The 19428-nt window shown below is 46.2% G+C and overlaps 1 protein-coding gene across 1 annotated transcript in view; it reads left to right on the top strand.

The window, feature by feature from the left end:
• The window catches only part of GMPR (guanosine monophosphate reductase), a 41773-nt gene extending 22554 nt beyond the window's left edge, over positions 1-19219 (top strand). Inside the window, exons 7-9 of the mRNA XM_066188890.1 lie at positions 139-181; positions 6303-6462; positions 14242-19219. Coding sequence (XP_066044987.1) covers positions 139-181; positions 6303-6462; positions 14242-14422 — 384 coding nt within the window. The 3' untranslated portion in view covers positions 14423-19219. The remainder of the gene's footprint in view (positions 1-138; positions 182-6302; positions 6463-14241) is intronic.
• Positions 19220-19428: the final 209 nt, after the last annotated feature.

The following is a 19428-nucleotide window of genomic DNA, read 5'->3' as shown; positions in this document are numbered from 1 at the left end:
CATCCCAAGTGCATGGTCAGCTCTGTTGACACGCTGTTCCTGAGCAGGGGCCACAGTGCTTCAGGTCACAGAGCTCCAGTGCTCACCGGGTCCCTGAGTGACCTCGCTGGCACTCACTGTCGTCTTTTCTTTGTGCAGGACGGAGGATGCAACTGCCCAGGAGATGTCGCCAAAGCGTTTGGTAAGGACACTGTGTCGTGGCATCACCACGTGTCTCCGGCGGCCCTGGCAGGGGGGATACAGGAATTGGTGTGACCCTGAATGTGTAATCAGTTCGCAGGATGTTACATTAGTCCCTGCAGATGACTCCAGTGAAATTAATGCACCAGGCGTGAATTTGCTCTTTGGAACAGTCCAAATTCTGCAGTCGAAAACATAGAGTGGTCAAAGTGCTATTTAAAAATTACCTGCCAGTTGTGTATGAGATACAGCTGCTGGGAGAGTAATATAAAGAAAACTGATAAGGGTTTCTTCTGAATAAGGTTCAGAGATGCCTGTCACATTGCCAGGTCTGGCTGACTTGAGCCTTGAGTGGAAGAAGAGCCAGTGGAATGCATGTTGGACAGAAGACCAAAACAAAAAGGCAGGCCAGATCCCTGGAGATGTTCTTGGGATCAGCTGTCCACTTGAAGAGATGAGATTTTATTTATACTGTATCGCTTAGAGCTAGGCAGATGTCTGAAACATCTAAGTTAATATTTAACAGATTTTGCTTTCATGTCAGTAAGTTCAGTGAATTGCACCAGCTCTTGGTGATAAAGTAAGAGGATTTAATCTGAGTATTGTCTGTTGGTCGTGAAAGTCATGTTGGTATGGGGGGGTCAAACTCATGATTGTCACTTAGCTATAACCTTGTTGCAGCAGCATATGGGAAGCAGGCACTAAATGCATCCTGAGATGACAAGACATTTAAAGGTACTCCCCCATCTCCCAAAATGCCAGACTCTTTGGAGGTGTCAAGTAGGGTAATGCCTGGAATACAGTGGGACAGCACAGTCTCTCACTGGGATTTCAGGGTGATATGAAAACAAGAGGTAGCACATTATGATACAGAAGGTCTGCTTTGCAAGAAACTTTGCATGTATGGAAAGCAGAGGTAGGACTAAACTCAGATTACAGACTTGCCAAGAAAAACTCTAGGCCTTCTGGAAAGGTTGAAACCAAAATCTAAGTTTGCAGACAGCTCCTGTTTTGAGATAGGTCAGATGACAAGGAGGACTTAATTAGAGAATTCTGAGGACAGCTGTGGAGTGATTGCTATCAGCAAGGAATGTGCTTGGTCAGAGGATTTCATATAACCCTTGTGTTACCCAGTGGTGATGTGATGCAGGGAATAGATACATCCTGTTGGGTGATTCCAACATAGCTGAACAGCAGCATCCACCCTCTTAGACAAGATTGCATTTAAAAATGCTCATGCTCTCCTCACTCTGACATGCTGCCTGCTGTGAGGTCTTTATTCTGCCTTTCTCTGGCTCCACAGCTTACCAAGTTTTTACTGGTGGTGTGGTCCTTGAGAGCTTGTGAACTGAAACTGTGACCTCACTGTATTTCCAGCTAGCTGCACAGAAACCTGGCCTGTGGAGAAGGTCTTTCCTCAACAAGAGCATTTCCAGAAGTTAGAACCACAGGAAGTAACTTCACAGTGTTTCAAATGTTTTTCTTTGTAGTGTTTATTACAAGTCTGAAAGATCCTTGTAGTCTCTTTGGGCTAACTGAACCCGAGCCTGCTTGAAACCTGTGAAGAGACAGCTTCTGGCTTTGCTGTTCATCAAGAGGTGCTGGGATTCCCAGTGGTACATGTCTGAAGGCTGCCATGGAATTATCCCTTGGACAGAGGAGCATTTGTCAGCAGAAAGCTGACATTTTTCCAGGCATATTTGTACTCTTGATAGTAACCTGGACAGATCAGTGTGACTGTGTGTCACAGCTACAGAGGTGGAAATGATGGAGATAACCCTGAGGCAATAAACTTACTGAGTCTGGTTATGTACACTTGAGATAGACACACTGTGAACATCTGACAAGCTGGACCCAGATGTGCATTTGTCAAAGGTATTTGGCAAAACAAGATTTGAGAAGACATTATTACTATCAGTGTTCATTGAATGCTACTGAAGCGATTGGCTTAGTGAGCCTCATAGAATGTCACCACCATGCCTAATGTTTACAAGTCAAAGCCTTGATCCTGAATTGTCTGGCACAGACCTCTATGCTTGAGTTACATGAAGATATTGGATAGCAAAGACCAGGTGATAAAACACCCAGATCTACAGTTTCATCTAGGGATGAAGGCCTGGACAAAGCATGGGCAAGAGACAAGAAGAGGACTTTGATTAAAGTAATTATGCTATCTGGAGGATCACTGTAAAATCTTCATGGAATGGGATGATTCCCTATAAAGCAGTGACAGAGCATCTAATTGAATTATAGGAAGTGTGAGGGAGTTGGAAATGTGAAGACAAGCACTGACAAATGGCTGAAGGTGGGACTGGAGGAGCCAAGTTCATGGAAACAGGAGGACTAGTTTGGATTGAGTGAAACAATTGTGAAGAAATACATGTTGAGTAGCTTTAAGATGACACCTGTGACTTGGTGTCAGGACTCAGAGGCAGATTGGGCATTTTGACAGAGGGGAAACAAGGTAGAAGCCTATTTAAAAATGCAAGGAACAGGTAAGCACTGAAGGTGAGGGTCGGAAATGCTGGGAGGAACATACTTTGGGAGAGACTGCTGGAGTTCTGGAACTGCTGGATGGTCACCTGGTATGAATTGAGTAAACTGAAGATGTCACTGCCATCTGGGTAGTAGAGATGGTAATGAAAAAGATGTAGGTTGATAGGAAAGAAAAGAGCTGTTTTGATGCAGGAATGAGAGAAAGTACCAAAGAAATTTATGCTGGGCTCTCAGATGGTTCAAACAACTGAACCCTTGGAAAGGTTGATAACATGAACACATTTCTCAGAATGCTCCAGGGAGGCACTACTGTCTCCTTTTTAATGACGAGAAGTCAAAGCACAGAAATACTAAGTTCAATTGCCTGAGGTCACATATATTTTTGTGATATAGCCAGGAAAGAATGTGCCTTTTGAATCCTATGCCAGCATCTTTAACACATTACTGCTGTTCCTTACAGCAGTGGTGAGAAGAGATGCAGAAGCAGGGAAGGAAAAGGAAGGAAAAATCATATGGAAAAGTCAACTGGGGACATACACCAGTTCCAAATTATACCAGATCACACTGGCTTTTTCTCCTGTTTTCAGCAGCTGTGTGTGTACCTACTGCTGCAAAGGCTCACTGGCTCAGCTGAAGCACAGGTGAATGTTAATTTCAGGGCAAGCTCTGGTCCAGGCAAACTTAACGCTGCATCTGCCTGGAGGGCTGCCCTGCTCACAAATCCAGGCCGACTCCAGCTGAATTTGTGCAGAGCCAATCTGGTTATCAGTGACTTGTATAATCAAGTATACAAAAGACATCTGAGGGACTCTATCCAGATCCAGCAGAACTGTGTGAGTGCTGCAAGCCTGGGCTGGCGTCAGCACTGCTATTCTGTAATGGCTTGAAAGAGGAGGCACTGTGAAATGTGAATGAGCAAAATCAGCCCAGATACAGCATGGGCCTCAAGGGGAAAGCCAGTGAACGAAAGTGGCATTGTGTAAAACCAGGACGAGTCTGGCCAGCTCTGGGTGAGCTACTGGGATGCTTGTGTGCAACATACCCCATCATATCCTGTGTTACCCAGGGGGTTGTTGCTAGGTGTTCCCACTCCCCCACAACCTAAAATAATGGTATGCTGTCAATCTGTACTTGAAAACAAAAGACTGCAGATGGATGTTGCAAACACCACCAGTGCTTCTGGTGGTTATACAAGAAAAACGTGCATAAGTTAAAGACCATGCTAAAAGCTACAGCCTCCTGGTCAGGTAGGAACTGATGGAAACATAATGGAACAGGCTTGAAACTTTCAGATATCTTTACAACACTGAAGCACAGTGGAAGGTTCTGGAGAACGTTGGAGAAGTATATTTAATATGGGCTTGTCATTTCTGGAGCAGCAGGGCAGCAAGCATGTGTCATTTCAATGTTTAGACGTGCTGCATCTGCTGTAACATAGCTCCTCTCTTCTGGAAGAGCTTGATGAATTATGTTGTAGTTTGCAAAAGTTACTCAAGTTGGATGAGTTTCAATCCTGTAATTCAAACATATCTGCTTCCCTCCCAAAAATATGCAGCCAAAAGGAAAATAATAGATACTGAAGTGCACAGGAACCAAAATTCTGTGATCCTGAAGTGCAGATTTCATGTGCTTTTTGCATTATTAATTTGAAGGCTGTAAGACCCACAACAAAAATAGCATGAGAATTGGGGATCAGGAGACTCTATTGACAAGGCGAAGTCCAGAATGTCTTCTGGCAGGCTTTTGACTTGTTTAAATGCCCTCTTTGCAGCCTTAACCTGAATTCTGTCTCTCCTTCCTCATGTTTTCTTCCACCCATGAAGAAGACATAAAATAGGTTTCCCAGGGCGCTTATTTTTTGCAAAGATGGAAAAAGGTTGTGCTAGGTAGCAACAGGAATTTGCCACCAGTAATTAAAAGATGAGTATTCCCTTCTTTTTTGGCAGGTTAATAGTAGTAGCAGACGTGAGTCAAACCAAGACTTTAAAACTCAACCATCTGAAACAAGAAAGCTCAGGAGAAATCTGCCAGGTAGTTGACATGATAGGACACCTGAATAGGTGCCTGGCTATAAATATTGCTTGTGCTTTGCACAAGCTTCATTTTTAGTATCCCTTTACCATGGACACAGTGTCCCTTTCAAGCAGCCACCAGGCGAAGGGAGGTGAGGTCAGCAGAGCAGCTGGCTGTTCTGCCCCCAGTCACTGCTGCCAGCTCTGCTCTTTGGCAAAGGGGTGGAAGGAGGAACCGGCACACTTCACCCTTGTCATGTGTTCTAAGATCAAAATATCCCCAAATTCAGGTTTGCCAGAAGCTGAGCAGATTTGATAGGGATTTCAGTTACTTTTCAGATTTCAAAGTCTGGTGCTATTGTTTGGGTAGTGACAGAGCTCAGAGCAAATCTTAATGCCAGGCTTACCTAGTCTGGAATCTCCCCAGAGTTCAGATGTGTTCTTAGGAGGATGGGTGTAGTTCAGGCTCATCTGCTTTCTGTCAAGTGTGGTTTATAGCTCAGTTCTTCTGCCAGTTCTGGGAAGAAGCTGAGCTGAGAGGAGGCCTGTTCTGACACATACACATTGAAGAAGCAGAGAGTATGAACAGGAAAATGCTTTGTTTCAGGGGTGGGTCACCACAGGCTCATAAAAGACTAAAAGCCAAACTTTTCCAAGCAAGACTAGATATGCCAGAATATCACAGGAGGAGCTGCTGGAATAGTTCCAGCCCAGCTGGAAATATTGGAAATCACAGTAGAAAATTAAGAACAATTTCCAAAACCTTCTTCCTGATCATACTCCCAGTGGAGCTGGTTTCATGATTTACAAAGCCAGAAGAGATAGACAGACTGAACAGTCATGACTGAGTATTCAGTGTTGCTATTCAGTACCTGGAACATATTTAGGAGTTGTAGCTATGGGTTAGACCTCCTTTGTGGTGCATGCTGAGAACCACGGAACCCAGGAGTAGTGTTCCTCGGCCCAGAATCTTTAAACAGGAACCAAATGCAGACCCATCCAGATCTCTTTTACTAGGAATCATCCAGAATGACACTGAACACATACAGCTGATGGACTTGAAAGATCCATAATTTCAGTTAAAAATCTGCTTGTTTTATGTCATTGTTGGGAGGATTACATTACATTCATGAGTCTGTTTTCCTTCAGGGTACATTCCCACTCAACACTTGTGGCCTAGAAAGCTCTGGAAGTAGGAACCATCCGCTTCTTTGTACAGCATTGAGCTCAACAGGTCCCAGCTCTGTGGTTAGGACTTCTGATTGCTGCAGTCACAGTTAATAAGGAATTGTGCTCAGATACTATTATGAAGTAAAGGGTTAAAACTGAATTTGAAAATAAAAGACTGTGGGGTAGAGTAGAATAATCTATATTTTTGTCATTGTAACTGAAGAGGGGGTTTTTGCATTTAAAGTACCAGAGAAATGCAATTCAGCCTGTGTCAGTTCTACAGTAAAACTTTTCTTTCAAGTTTGCTGTGACTATTACAGGAGGGGACTCCGTACCAAACTATTAAATGCTGGCTATTGTTTCTGGAGATCCCAGTGGTTTTGCTTTGGCTTTCACCTTCTTCTCCTTTCCCTGCTTTCTTATGTGTCCCTTTGCTGATCACAGGAGCCGGTGCTGACTTTGTCATGATTGGAGGAATGTTTGCAGGCCACGACCAGAGTGCTGGAGACATTATAGAGAGGAATGGCAAGAAAGTGAAACTGTTCTACGGAATGAGCTCTGATACAGCCATGAAGAAGCATGCAGGAGGGGTTGCTGAATACAGGTATGAATTCCACACAGGAGCAATTGCAATGAGCCATCCATCCAGGAACTTTTGGGGCAGAATTGTGCAGAAGGAAAGAGGCCTGTGCTGCTACTCCCATTGAAGAAACTGTTGCCTACACTTACGACAGCAGATCTGAAGGAGGGATGTCATCCAGAGGGAGACAGGGAGAAAGAGCTGGGGTTGGCTAGCTGAGAGCAGTGACGTTCACTCATTTCCAGCTGGTGTGGGTGTGCTGTCACTGCAGCACCAGCTGTGTGGTCTGGGAAGTCATTAGGCGCTCTTCTGACTTACTGCTCCTTCAGGATGTGTATGAACTAAATGCTGGAACATGACGTACCAGGCTGCACTTTCTGTCCCTCTGCTTGTCCACATGGGGTGTTTTGTTGGTGTAGGGATTCCCAGCTAACCCACATGCTCCCTTCTGCTTGCAGAAGGTGGGTGCTGGTGAACTGGTGAGGCTCAGCTGGGGTTTCCCCAGTACAGAGATGAGGGCTGAGGACCACTCAGTCACCAGCAGCAGCTCTGGGACTCCCTTCTGCATTTGTTGGGCAGTCTTCTTAGGCAACAGAAGCCTGCTGTACAGTTTTCCCACTCCTCTTTTGGTAACAGAGCATCAGAGTAGCCTCAAATAATGCAGAATGCAGCATCTTAGTTTTTGAGCTAAATCCTCAGGGGAGAGGAAAGGAAGACAGATTTTGCAAAGGAATCTGTTGTCCAGTGCTATTTTACTCTGGAAAGTGCTGAGCATTTTGATTTTTTAGAAAAGGAGATGACATCAGAAAACCTCTGTGTCTTTTCTCTTAAGAGTGGCAGTCTCAGTCATTACCCTTGGACAACATGGTTCTTATATACTTCGTTAGAGAATGACTCCTGTCTTACAGTAAACACTGGTTTATTGAGGGGTCCCTTTTGACTCTTCTCTGCTGGCATTGATTCAGGCTGTGGTCCCATCTGGTAAACTGCTATTTGCAAGAGTCTCAGACACAGTGACCTTACCTGCAGTTCCAGCCAGACACTTGGGATTGATGGGATTTGTTGGCCTCATCTGCTACAACCACTCCATCATACAGGTTTTTTCCCAACATGTCCAGCTGCTGCCATGGGTAAGAGTTGCAGCTCTGTGAAGGTGACAGCACAGAATTTAAAGCAGGATGGGATCCACTAAACAAAATGGAATTCATGCGTTGACACAGAGACAAGTGGATAGATAGCAATCCCAGGTACCATGCTAGATAGAAGTATCTTTGATCCCACCTCCTGTTCTCCACCCCGGCATTGACTCCTGTGGTGGTTTTTGTCTGCACCGTAAAATTGTGCACACATTCACACAGCACTTAGCAGAATGCAAAGTGGTATAACTTTGCCTCCTTCATAGTGGTTACAGCCATCTCCTTTGGCCTAAATTGTGGCATCACAGAATTATTTGGGTTGGAAGGGACCTTTAATGTTCATCTAGTCCAACCTACCTGTAATGAGCAGGAGCATCTTCAACTAGATCAGGTTGCTCAGAGCCCTGTCCAGCTTGGCCTTGAGTGTTTCCAGGCATGAGGCATCTACCAGGTCTCTGGGCAACCTGTTCTGTGTTTTTGCTTTCAAATGCAACTGTTTATTTGCAGAAGAAATAGCTCCACAAGATGCCATCTGCATCTGAGACAAGCTGAAATGATGCACCAGAAAGATGTGCTTGCATATCTCTAAGCTTTTTGATTTACTTTGGGTTCATATGCCACTTCCCAAAAGCAGCGTACAGTTTGGGGGCTCTTTTTTCCTTTTTTGTCCCCAGCAAGTCTGCTTGTCCTCAAAGCCTCTGAACAAAGGGTCTGAGTGGACAGCACTAGTAAGTGTCTCATAATGTAAAAGTGGCAGCTGCCACTTGCATGGTGGTGCTAGCAACCTTTTACCTGAATGATCATTTCCGTCCTGTGCTACCCTGTGCTTGAGTTGGCTGGAGTGTGGGAAAGGCTTGATGCTACTCAGGCATGTAGTTAATGGAAGCTTCCCTGTAGAGATCACAGCACAGCCCAGGTGTGCTGCATGGATCTCAGTGCAGCAGTCATTAGGGCTTGGCCTGCACAGAACTGATGAAAGTTGCAGGAAGAGTTTGAGAAAGCTGGCTGTACCAGCTGAAGGGGGATGAAGGACTAAGGTAGCTCTTAAATTCTGTTCACCTAGTTACGTGTGTGTGATCTGGCAACAAAGTTTATTGCCAGCAGGAGAACTAATTGGCACTGGTCCCTCTTGAAAATAAGATAAAGGTCAAGTATCCCATCTTGTAGGAGTAACGGATGTACAGAAAGGTGCTGTATTTGGCTTAGCCTAGACAGACCTTTTGAAGTCATTATGGACAATACTATACCAATTTGGCTTGATCCATAGCTGTATTTTGATTTGCATCCTCGGTTTGAGAATTCTCTGGGGACCAGGTTCTGAAACTTTCTCAGCAGCATGGGGGCACGAGCATGATCTGAAATTTTTAGTCCCTGTTGAGATACTGCATTTCTGTGCCACTAATAGGTGGCATAGGAGGAGTCTCTCAGTCTGCTGCCAGATACAGCAGCTCCAAACACTAAATCTGTGAGCCTTGGCTCTTAACTGGGAAAGTGCTGATACTCATCTTCACTCTACAGCTATGACACATAGCTGGCTACCTGTACCAGCCTTGGGCTCTTCCTTGGCCTATCCCAGCATGAGTGTCACTGTGGTTTAAAAATAACAGCTGCTAAATCCAGCATTGTAAATGTGCTGGGCATTGAAGGGGGATTTGAAACAGCACAAGGTTTTCTTTGAATTGCTCTTACAGTAAAAGTTACAGGACGTTTAATCACTTCCTAGTTTAGCTGTTGGCAAGCTTGAACCAAAAGGGTTCTTAGTCAGCATTTTAAATCCTGGATACCCCAAACTTGACCCAAACAGGTCAAGTCAGTGGAGCTCCTTTATATGCATTTAAAAAGGCCAGCTGTAAGTCTGTGTTGGTGACCCAAATAAGCTGTTTGGTCTTTACAAGAGCCTGAGCACTCACAGTGTGTTATTTGAGCAGTGGGGAGCTCAGTGTGCTCAGTCCCCTGCAGAATCAGACTGCTTGTCACTTCATCTTCTCAAAATTACATGCGTTATCTGGAGAAACTGAGCCTGCAGCAGTTACATTAAAACTGACAGATAAGGTGAGATGGCTGTACCAGGGAATAGTCATGAGAGTAATTGTTTTTGTAATGAATATGTCAAGCTGATCCCATTTAATCTGTGTACTCACTTTCATTAATCTTATGTCATTTATATATTGGCTTATTTTTACATTTTCACCTCCTTTCATAAGGAATATGGATCAGAGCTGGGGATTTCTGAAAGGCAATTTTTATATCTTTTGTGAGAGAAGAGAAATAAGGCAAGCAGGGACTGAGGCTGCATGCAGTATTGTTCAGTTCGAGCCAATTTGGTTTTGTTAACCCTTTTGAAATTTCATGGGTTTTGTGTGAACGCTGCAGTTCTATTGTGGCCACTCAGCAATTCACAGCTGCTACTAAGCTGGGTTTGGGCACTTTATATTAACTGCAGGGTGAAATTTTGGCCACAGAGACAGAATAGCACCAAATGCTGGCTGCTGCTTACTATCTTTTGTTTCCCAAATGATAGCCTGGAAGACCTGCCCGCAGTTCCTCCATTTCTTAAATGCCCCACTCAAACGATTGCTCCATGCCAGGGCAGCCCGACCCCTTTATTCTGACCACATTTTGCTGGGCTGACAGACCACCATCACATGTGCTTCATCCCATGCAGCCTGCCAGAATTCCCGCCCACCACACACCTCCCTCCATGCAGCAGCCTTCAGCTGGCCAGGAGGGGCACCGCAGACCTGGCCCTGTGCAAAAAGTCTGAAGCAAATAATTCTCCCTTTCTATTCAGTGGCTGGCAAATGTCAGAGTTACTGCTGAGAGCATCTGAGCACACCTTTCCCAGACGCTGGGAGCCTCAATTGCTCTGTCATCACCTTTCTTTCTGAGATGGGGTTACTTTTGGGTCATAACTCCAGGAGAGATGTCAGAGCTGCAAAACCCTCAGCAGTTCCTGCTGACTTGCTCATGCAGGTCTCTGCCAAGTGTGCCAGCTTTTGTGACAGCCCGTGTAATCCATTGTCATGGTTTATCCCAGCAGGCAGCTAAACACCACACAGGCGCTCGCTCACTCCACTCACCAGTGGGATGGGAGAGAGAATTGGAAAAAAACCAGCAAAATTCACAGGTTGAGATAAAGGCAGTTTAGTAGGACAGAAAGGGAAGGGGAAATAATAACTACAGTGATAATATTATACAAAACAAGTTATACACAATTTTTCACCTCTCGCCAACCAATGCGCAGCCAGTTCCTGAGCAGTAACCCCAGCCAACTTTCCCCTCTAGTTTATATACTGAGCATGTTGCCATATAATATGGAGTGTCACTTTGGCCAGTTTGGGTCAGCTGTCCTGGTTGTGTCCCATCCCAGCTTCTTTTGCCCCCCAGCTTACTTGCTGGTGGGATTGTGTGAGAAAGAGGAAAGTCCTTGACTTGCAGTAAGCACAGCTTGGCAATAACTAAAACACTGGTTTGTTGGCAACACTGAAGGCTGTCCGCAGGAAACAGTGCCTTTACAGCTGTCCCTGTTCTGCATAAGTCACACAGGGACTACAGTCCCTTTGGGAGTGCATACCTTTAGCATACACCACCTCCTTTCAAGGGTGCCTCTAGTTGCATGTCTCCTCAGTGTGTCCAGGTGTGTCTCCTCTCCCAGTGGCTGCTGCTGTTTCATAAATACACTTGAGGAGAGGTGTCACGTGCTCCTCTGACTCACTGAAAGTTTGGTGGCTCACACCATTTTTGGAGCCAGGTGGAACCATCTCTGGCATGATGCAGGTCATGGCCTTTTCCCACACAGGTCACACTGGCCCCTCATGTCACCTGAACCCTACCCAGCACAGCACCCATGTGACTGCTGGGGGAAGTCAGCTGGGTGCTCATCACATTGGGCACTCATGAATGTACTAACAAGGTGTTTGGACATAAATAATTTGGGCTTGCATGCATGAACTGATTGGATGCTTATGCAAAAATTATTGGCCATTCATGCATTAATTAATTGGGCACTCATGCATTCATTTATTCAGTGCTCATGCATGAACTAAGTTGGCACTCACACAGGAACACAGCAAGCCCAGCCATTTATGGCCTGTACGTCACTCTTCGGCACGTAGCGGGGAACTCTTAGAACCTTAATCCAGTATGAACTCTTTGGATATCATCAGTCTTAATGTACATAAGTGAAAAACTCCATTTTTCCTCCCTTTGGACCAGCCACTAGGGATTAATACTATAGCAGTACACTTACTAAACGTCTCTCCTCCCTCCTAAGCACTGTGTTAAAGGGATTAATATTTGGTTATATACCCATATGGATACAGATCCCACCCCTGGGCCAGACTACAGCAGTTAATAGTGCACCAGTGTGTGCATGCACGTAGTGACATTCCACCCACGCTTCCGTGGGAACCAGATGACTCCTCAGCTCAGTCTGAGCAACATGTTATCTCTTAAAAACCCCTTTCCTCTGGAGACAAGACTGTTTGGGTTAATGTTAGCACAGCTTGAGTATATATTCATCAGAAACTTCATCCTCTTATCCTTGTGGACAAGGCTGTGGAGCTAATCTCACACCTCTCTTCTAACTTGTTTTCCCCAGTACAGTATCCGCAGGTTACACTTTGATCAACAGGACATCCCACCAGCTCATCTGCTGACACTTTGAAGAGCAGTAGCAAATGTTTAGCTGTCAAAGCTTTGGGGCTGTGTCATTAGGTGTTCACCACTTTTGTAGATCTTGGTCTCCAAAGCCTAAAGTGGCAACCCACAAGCTTCAGCTTCCTAACACCACTGTAGCCACTGCAGGGACATCTCCCAGTGGCAGTGGCTGTAACCATCACCCATTTCTGTAATTTTTCACTGGAAAAAGGACCACCAAGTGTTCATGCTCGTAGGAGCAATGTGCAGCTTATGACCCACAGGATGCTCAAGCATGAACTAACAGGGAATTTAGATTTGAACTGATGGTGCGTTTGTGCATCAGGTCATTGACCTCTCATGCATGAACTGAATGGGTGGTCATGCACGTATGCAGTAAACCCTGCACTCCTTGCCCAGAACAGCATGCAGAGCTCTTCAGGTGGCAGGATGTGGTAGAATTTGCACTGGTTTCCGCAAATCCCAGGCATGCACTGTCTCTCACAATCTCACAGGAAGCTCCCTGGAGCCTGAGCTCAACCTCCCAACTTTGACTGGAAGAGGTGGGCATGGCTAAAAGCCAGGAACAGTGGCATGAGTGTCATTTCATGGGTCCAGCCTTTTCCTGCTGGCACTGGAGCTGAAAATAAAAGCCTGGGAACTCCGAGCAGTACAGGCCACACAACAGACCCCTAAGCCCTGTGCAGTCTGTGACATGCCAGTGGCACATCCATCTTCCATTGGCCACTCACTGCAGTGTTTATTTAAGAGTTTCAAGAGTCAATTACGCATCAGATGTAGGGAGATTAATCATGGCTCCTTACTCACATGGCATATCAACACTTTGCCTTTATTGTCTCCCTAGGGCTGTGACCTCACATTTAAACTAACAGGATGAAATATAGCCAGGCTCACACTGAAGTACCTCCACATAGCAGCTGTTGCTGTTGTTAGTGATTCACAAATGGAACCTACAAACAGGCATGCCCTTTCTTGTACTATCCCCTGGAAACTTTTTTAAGGAAGAAGCAAATAAAGCAGCATTTAGAACAATGACAGACCACTGCCATGATTTCTGCCTCCATTTTGTAGGGCAGAAGGAAAGGGTCTCCTCTTTCCTCCACATGTGTCTTAGAGCCTCCCTTCCCAAGGCTTGCCTTTCCAGAGGAGCCAGTGTGCCAGGCAGAACAAGCTTACTCTGAAGTGCAGTGAGATCAGCTGCTGATTAAGGGTCTCCACTACAGGAGGAATTGCTGAATACAGGGCTGGAGAAAGCTGGAGGAGAAGTGCAAGTTATTTGCCTGGATTCTTCCCTCGTGTAACTCTTCAGATGTGCTTTTTGGGAACAGTGCAGTCTGTGCTGGCATGCACCAGCACTCGACAGTATTCACAGCGCTGCTGTTTTTCTGGCCTTTTTGCCTGGCACTGAATTGTGCTAGATCACCTTTTAGCTTCAAGGGACAGCTGTGCAGCAGGTTTCTGTAACAGGTTTCCCACTCTCTCTCTGTGAGCTCTGGAGAATCGCACTGGTAGGAGACAGCCAGAGCACTTCCATCTGTGTCTCATCAGTGACGCAGGATGGAGCCCAGGGGCTGTGAAGCCTCTGTAGAGCTGCGCTGGGTGGTGCCTGCAGAGAACCAGCTTCAACATTTCTCTGTTTGAGTCTGGCCAGTCTAAAGTCTGTTCCTTACACTTTAAAGCTTGAAGCTCTCACAGTCAAATTTACCTTTCAGTAAAGCTGGGAGTTCCACTTGCTTGTAGGCAGATGGTAGAGGGGAGGAAGGGGAAGATCTGTAAATAAACTCATGGGGTATTGGAGCATCTACAAGATCTGTCTGCTTCTACTTCTCAGTGTTGGTGGTGAGTGGAGCTGAGGCATTTCAGTGCTTGAGAGCACCAAGCAGCAAGCAGTAAAGCTGGGGGCACTGTTTGTAAACTGCAGCCTGCAGAGTTAAGCTCCACATTGCTCCATTAAACACACTCATGTTTTGCATCCAGACGTGAATGCAGTGACTGGTCTCTTCTCCAGGGCTTCGGAGGGCAAGACTGTGGAGGTACCATACAAAGGGGATGTGGAACACACCATCCTGGACATCCTCGGAGGGCTGCGCTCCACCTGCACCTACGTGGGAGCTGCCAAACTCAAGGAACTGAGCAAGAGAACAACGTTTATCCGGGTCACCCAGCAGCACAACGAGGTCTTCTCCTAGCCTAGGCCTTGGATGCTGAAGAGAGGGGTGGGGGAAAAGAGGAGGAAGGGCTGCTCTTTTCCTTTGCTTTCTCCTCCATGTTGTGTTAGTGGCAAACTTCCCCCTCTCTCTCAGAATGGCAATATCATAGCCATTGGCTATGGCTGGGATTTGGAAGGGGAAGGTCCTGCTATTAACACAGTGCCGTTGATTCAAAATGCAATAGCCTCATCTTTTATTGTTGTGCCTATTTTATTTTTTAATCAACATTTCTTCACCTGTTTTTTTCCCCCTCTGATGAATAGCTTCTGAAATCTCAGTTAACGAGGAATTGGCTTGTGCAGACATGGCTGTTAACGCCTGCACACATTCACACATTCCCTTTTTTAAGACTGACCTGTCAGCTACCACCACTTTCTGGCAGTGCACCTTTCAGAAATTGCAGGCTGGGAGAGAAAAAGATGCAAGGAATTGCAAGGAGAAATAAAAAATCAAATTCTCTTAACCTTTTTTCTGGCTAAAGAATAGATGTTATGGCACAGCTGCCAGCCTGCAAAATGTCAGAGGTGGATGGTAGATGAGGCCTGGCTGCTGGTGACATGTGATGCTAAACAATGCCAAATCTCTGTCACCTTCAGTTCACAGGGCTGATGTTGCTGTTCTTAAACCTCCCTATTCAATGGACTTGCCCCTTCAGAGAAGCTGACACTGAATGTAGCAAAACCATGCTGGCCCCCGGCCCCCATCTGAGGAGGTCATTCAGGTGAACGCTTTTCAGAGCTTGCCTGCTTTATCATGAGTGCAGTTATTGAATTACCTGGGTTCCTGCTTTTACCTGCTCTCTGGGAACAGGTTTTTAAGACATTGAAACTCAGCAACTGTAACCCTTGACAAGGGGGGGATGATTCTTGCAGTCCTCCCTGTTCCTTTGCCTGCTCACATCCATTTAGCAAAGATGTAAAAAGCTGTGCAGTGCATTGTCTGTGGCCAGGTGGAGGAGGCCAGAGGGATCAAATTGCCTTCTGGTTATGTGGTACCACTCCTTTGCAGTCCTTGACATCATGTAAAGCAAGAGGGAGCTTTTGGCAGAACAGCCTGATTGATTGCAAGACACTGTCGGGCAATGGAGTTAAAACAGTTGCTCTAAAGGTAATAATGAATGTTTGACACTCTGGATGACACTTCAGTGAAGTGTCATGGCCTGATAATTAATTGATAAATGACAATGAAAATTTCTTTGGAAATATGTGTATTTGGAAATACACGTTGCATCCACATGAATACCACAGTAGCTCGAACGATGAAGGATGTAAAAGTGAGCACCAATTAATTAATAATGCTTGGCCACTTGCTTTAAACTGCTGCTGAGATCATAATGTGACTGATGTTACTTCAGAGTCTTACTTTCCCCCGCCCCGTAGACATCTGTGGAAAGATGCAGGCTTCCTTTGAAAAGCAAAAAAGTGATCTGTAGGAAAAGGAATAGCAAAGAGAAACTCTAGCATTAAACTCATACGCTGGACTGCTCAAAATGCCAATCACAAGGACTGGTACAATTGACCATGCTGAGAAGCAAATCCAGGCTACAAGCTGATCCCTGGTGATTTTTGAGTGTGTTGTGCATGTTAGAAAAAGCACAGCACATCTTCTAAATTGCCGGGTATTTAAAATGTCTTCCATTTAACATGTAGGATGTACTTCTTAATTATGGGATGATCCCATCCTCTGCTTTGGAAGTGGATGAGGGCCTTGATGTGAGCACAGGTTACGCTTGTGCTGGCTGCAAGGACCATTTGTCCTGCCCACATATCATAAGGGAATGTGAATGCAGAAGAGAAGCAGGCCCTGTGAATCCAGGCCCTGATCGCTGTTCCCTCCAGCCTGGAAGCATCATGGTAAGAGAATGCCCGCCTTCTTTGCCACAGAAAGGCACCGGAGGCCACCTACTGCTCTCAGCTGCCCAGAGGCCCAGAGCAGGGCAGTGTGACCTCTCTGCATCAGTACAGCTGTGGGACAGCACTGGTCCTCTATTTATGTGATGTAAGGGGGAAGCAAATGGTCACCTCTGTCAGGAGTGGGGTTAGACCACCACGGCCCAGGCCTGACCACAGGTGTGTCTCCACACTGGTGCCTTCACACGTGGGAAGTGCAGCACTCTGCTGGTCTCATGCCCACTCTCACTAACGCTTTTCTACTTCTTTTAGCTACATTTCTAAGTGGAATTTAAGAGATACATATACATAAAAAAATATATTTATATTTGTAAACATTTTTTAAAAAGATCATGCGCACACCAAACCAAGCAGCTTCATGATGGCTTCAGAACAGTTTCTTTTCCAAAGGGCGGGTGCTGGCGGCAAGGGGAGACTGCCTCTCCACAAGAGTGGCAAATGGGGCCATTCTTACACCTGCTTTCCTTCCCCTCCTGCACATAACCTCTGATCAGTGAGTAATAGGAGAGGGACAAGCTATTTTTAAGCTGTCCCCCAAATTCTTCAGGCTGTGAATTACACTGATGCCATGAATGGTGACTGATAAAGTTTTGATGTTAAGTGTTTGGTTTTCTGAATAGCAGGTCTTACTATTGTTTTGACAAGCAGCATGTTTTCTTTCATTTTCTTCTCTCCAAAAGTGAGCGGGAGAGAGAAATGAGATGCAGAAAGGCTGAACTGGTGGCATGTCTGCATCTTGCCCAGTTATATGTGAATTTTGTTCAGGAATAACCCTCAGCTGTGTCAGTACTTACCATTGACAACTGAAGATGTGCAGTGCTGAGACAGGCTGGAAAATACAAAAAAACCCCAAAAAAACAAAAACCAAAAAAACCCAACCAACCAACCAACCAACCAAAAAAAAAGCCATTTTGAGTCCCCCTTTAACGCCTATTCCTGTGCTGCAGTCGTTGCCCTGATCTTCACTTAGCTCCAGGTCCTGTATCCTGATCAAGCCTGCTGCCACTCCCACAAGGAACTGAGGCAGAGGGAGCCAGGAACACACTTTGTCTGGCAGGATGGTCCGAATCAAGACCACAACCACTGACAAATGCCATGTGCCATTTGTGGATCTACCTCACCTGCACATCTAACTGGGTTCTTTGTTACTTGGTGTCCTTTTGTGGGAAATGAAATTTGTAAGTGCATAATAATGCTTAATGTTGAGTGATTCTGCATAACCAGGTCTTCTCTAACCCTACAACCCAACCCCATCCTGTCCAGAGGAATGCTGTGAGTGTGACAGCCTGTACTGTAGGCCAGGGCCATGCCTGCTTCCCCCAGCCAGGCAATTGTTGAGCTCCAAAGGGGAGTTTGAAGTTCCCACTGGCTCCACAGGGGTGCAGTTTAACATACCAAAGACCCACAAGTGGGGATGCAGAAAAGGGTTACATCATTAAGCAATCTCTGCTGAGCAAGTCTGCCTGTGGCTTCTTGAAACATAAGGACACCTCTAGCACCCCTGGCACTCCCAGTCCTGCTCTGGGATTGCCTTTGCTGCAGCACAATCTGCAGGGTGGGCTCCTGCCCACAGGGCCTGGTTTACCAGAACTCTCCTTGGGAGGGAAGAGCTCGGCACAGGAGCAGCCTTGCTCACTGCCCAGTGACTGTGGTGGCTGCGAGGAGTGCACCGTGCATGTGGACACCTCCTTGTAGGTGTGAGCAGTTTTTAAGGGGGTGGGCCTTGAGCCAGCATCCTGACAGATGCAAAACATGCCATGCAGGTCTCCATTCTCTGGGACAAACATATTCCCATCTGCTCATTGGAACAGCCAGTCCCCGCTGGCCGTGGGGCAGGGGGTTCGGCTGTGCTTTGCTGCAGCTTTTTTCTCCCTTAGGGCATAGTAAGTTTGAATGTAGAATGGGGACACCCTGTAGGTACTGAGAGTTGTAAGCAGGATCAGAAGAAGCCTCTGTTTGCCTTTGGGGGAGTTTTTCCCATATAAAATGTGCCTGTCTCTTCTTTCACCTAGTCAATAGCAGGGGTAGGAAGGATGGGGATAAGGAAGAAATATGGCAGCTATTGGCCAAGCCCCACTGTGTTGGGACCGGTGCTTTCAGTCAAGGACATGATGAGAGTTTGAAGCTTTTCTGAACCAAGCACTCCCTACTTTATACCTATGGAACTCCATTCTCATGACAGACTTGTTGCTGCAGCTTTCTGCATGTACAGCGTCCATCCATCACCATCTCACATCCCCCACTGGGGGATGGTGCTCTTTAGTTGCTATTACCAGTTTTACACCAAAAATTCATTTTTGGAGCCAGGAGGGCTTTTGCAACCAGTGCCAGGTTTGGTTTTGTGTAGAAGAGAAGGGAAAAAAAAAAAAAGCCAAGGCCCAAGAACAGCAGTTTGCCCTCCGCAGCAGCCAGGGCCAGCAGGTGGGAGAGGGAAAGCCCTTCCCTGCCGGCTGGGAGCTGCCAGGGGCGGCAGGGTTGAAGCATGTCTTGAGTAGATGCTGGCACACCTCTGCACTCAGGACAAACCGCCCCCTGCAGCCTTAGCTTCATTTGGGGTCACTCAGGCGCTTAAGCAAGACCTCTCCAACATTTATTTGACCCAGTGTTTGCTGGCTAAAGTTTACATACATAAATCAGCAGTTTGGAGTCCAGAACTCCCTGGCGTTGCCTGTGATAACTGTGAAGCGCTTCTGTGTCATTGGCCAAAAAGCTGATGGGCTTTCAGTGTTTTGCTGCCCTGCTCGGCCTGCTGAGATGGTGATGAGAGCGCTGCCCCCTTCCCTCTGCCGTGGTATCCCCGTGTGCGCCGCCCAATCATCCTAACTGCTCCCAAGTTTTTGTTATGCAATAAAGAGCTTCACCCTGATGGGCTGCAGAGCGTTTTGTGGCCATGGGTGGGAAGGTATGGGCGCCTTTCGGCATCGTTGGAAACAAAAGCCAATGCTCTCAAATGCATTGTGAGGGCAGGGCTGGGGGAGGACGGGGCAGGGAATTAAATTGGGCAGATTATGTCCCTAGAAAGCTCTCTCCCCTTCAGTCATAAAAGACAAAGCACGCGTTTGCAATTGGCACTGT

This window comes from Chamaea fasciata, unplaced genomic scaffold, assembly GCF_029207755.1.
Source record: "Chamaea fasciata isolate MVZ Bird 193981 ecotype frontalis unplaced genomic scaffold, bChaFas1.0.hap1 SCAF_1, whole genome shotgun sequence".
Lineage (NCBI taxonomy): Eukaryota > Metazoa > Chordata > Aves > Passeriformes > Sylviidae > Chamaea > Chamaea fasciata.
This window is presented reverse-complemented; position numbering and strand designations above follow the sequence as displayed.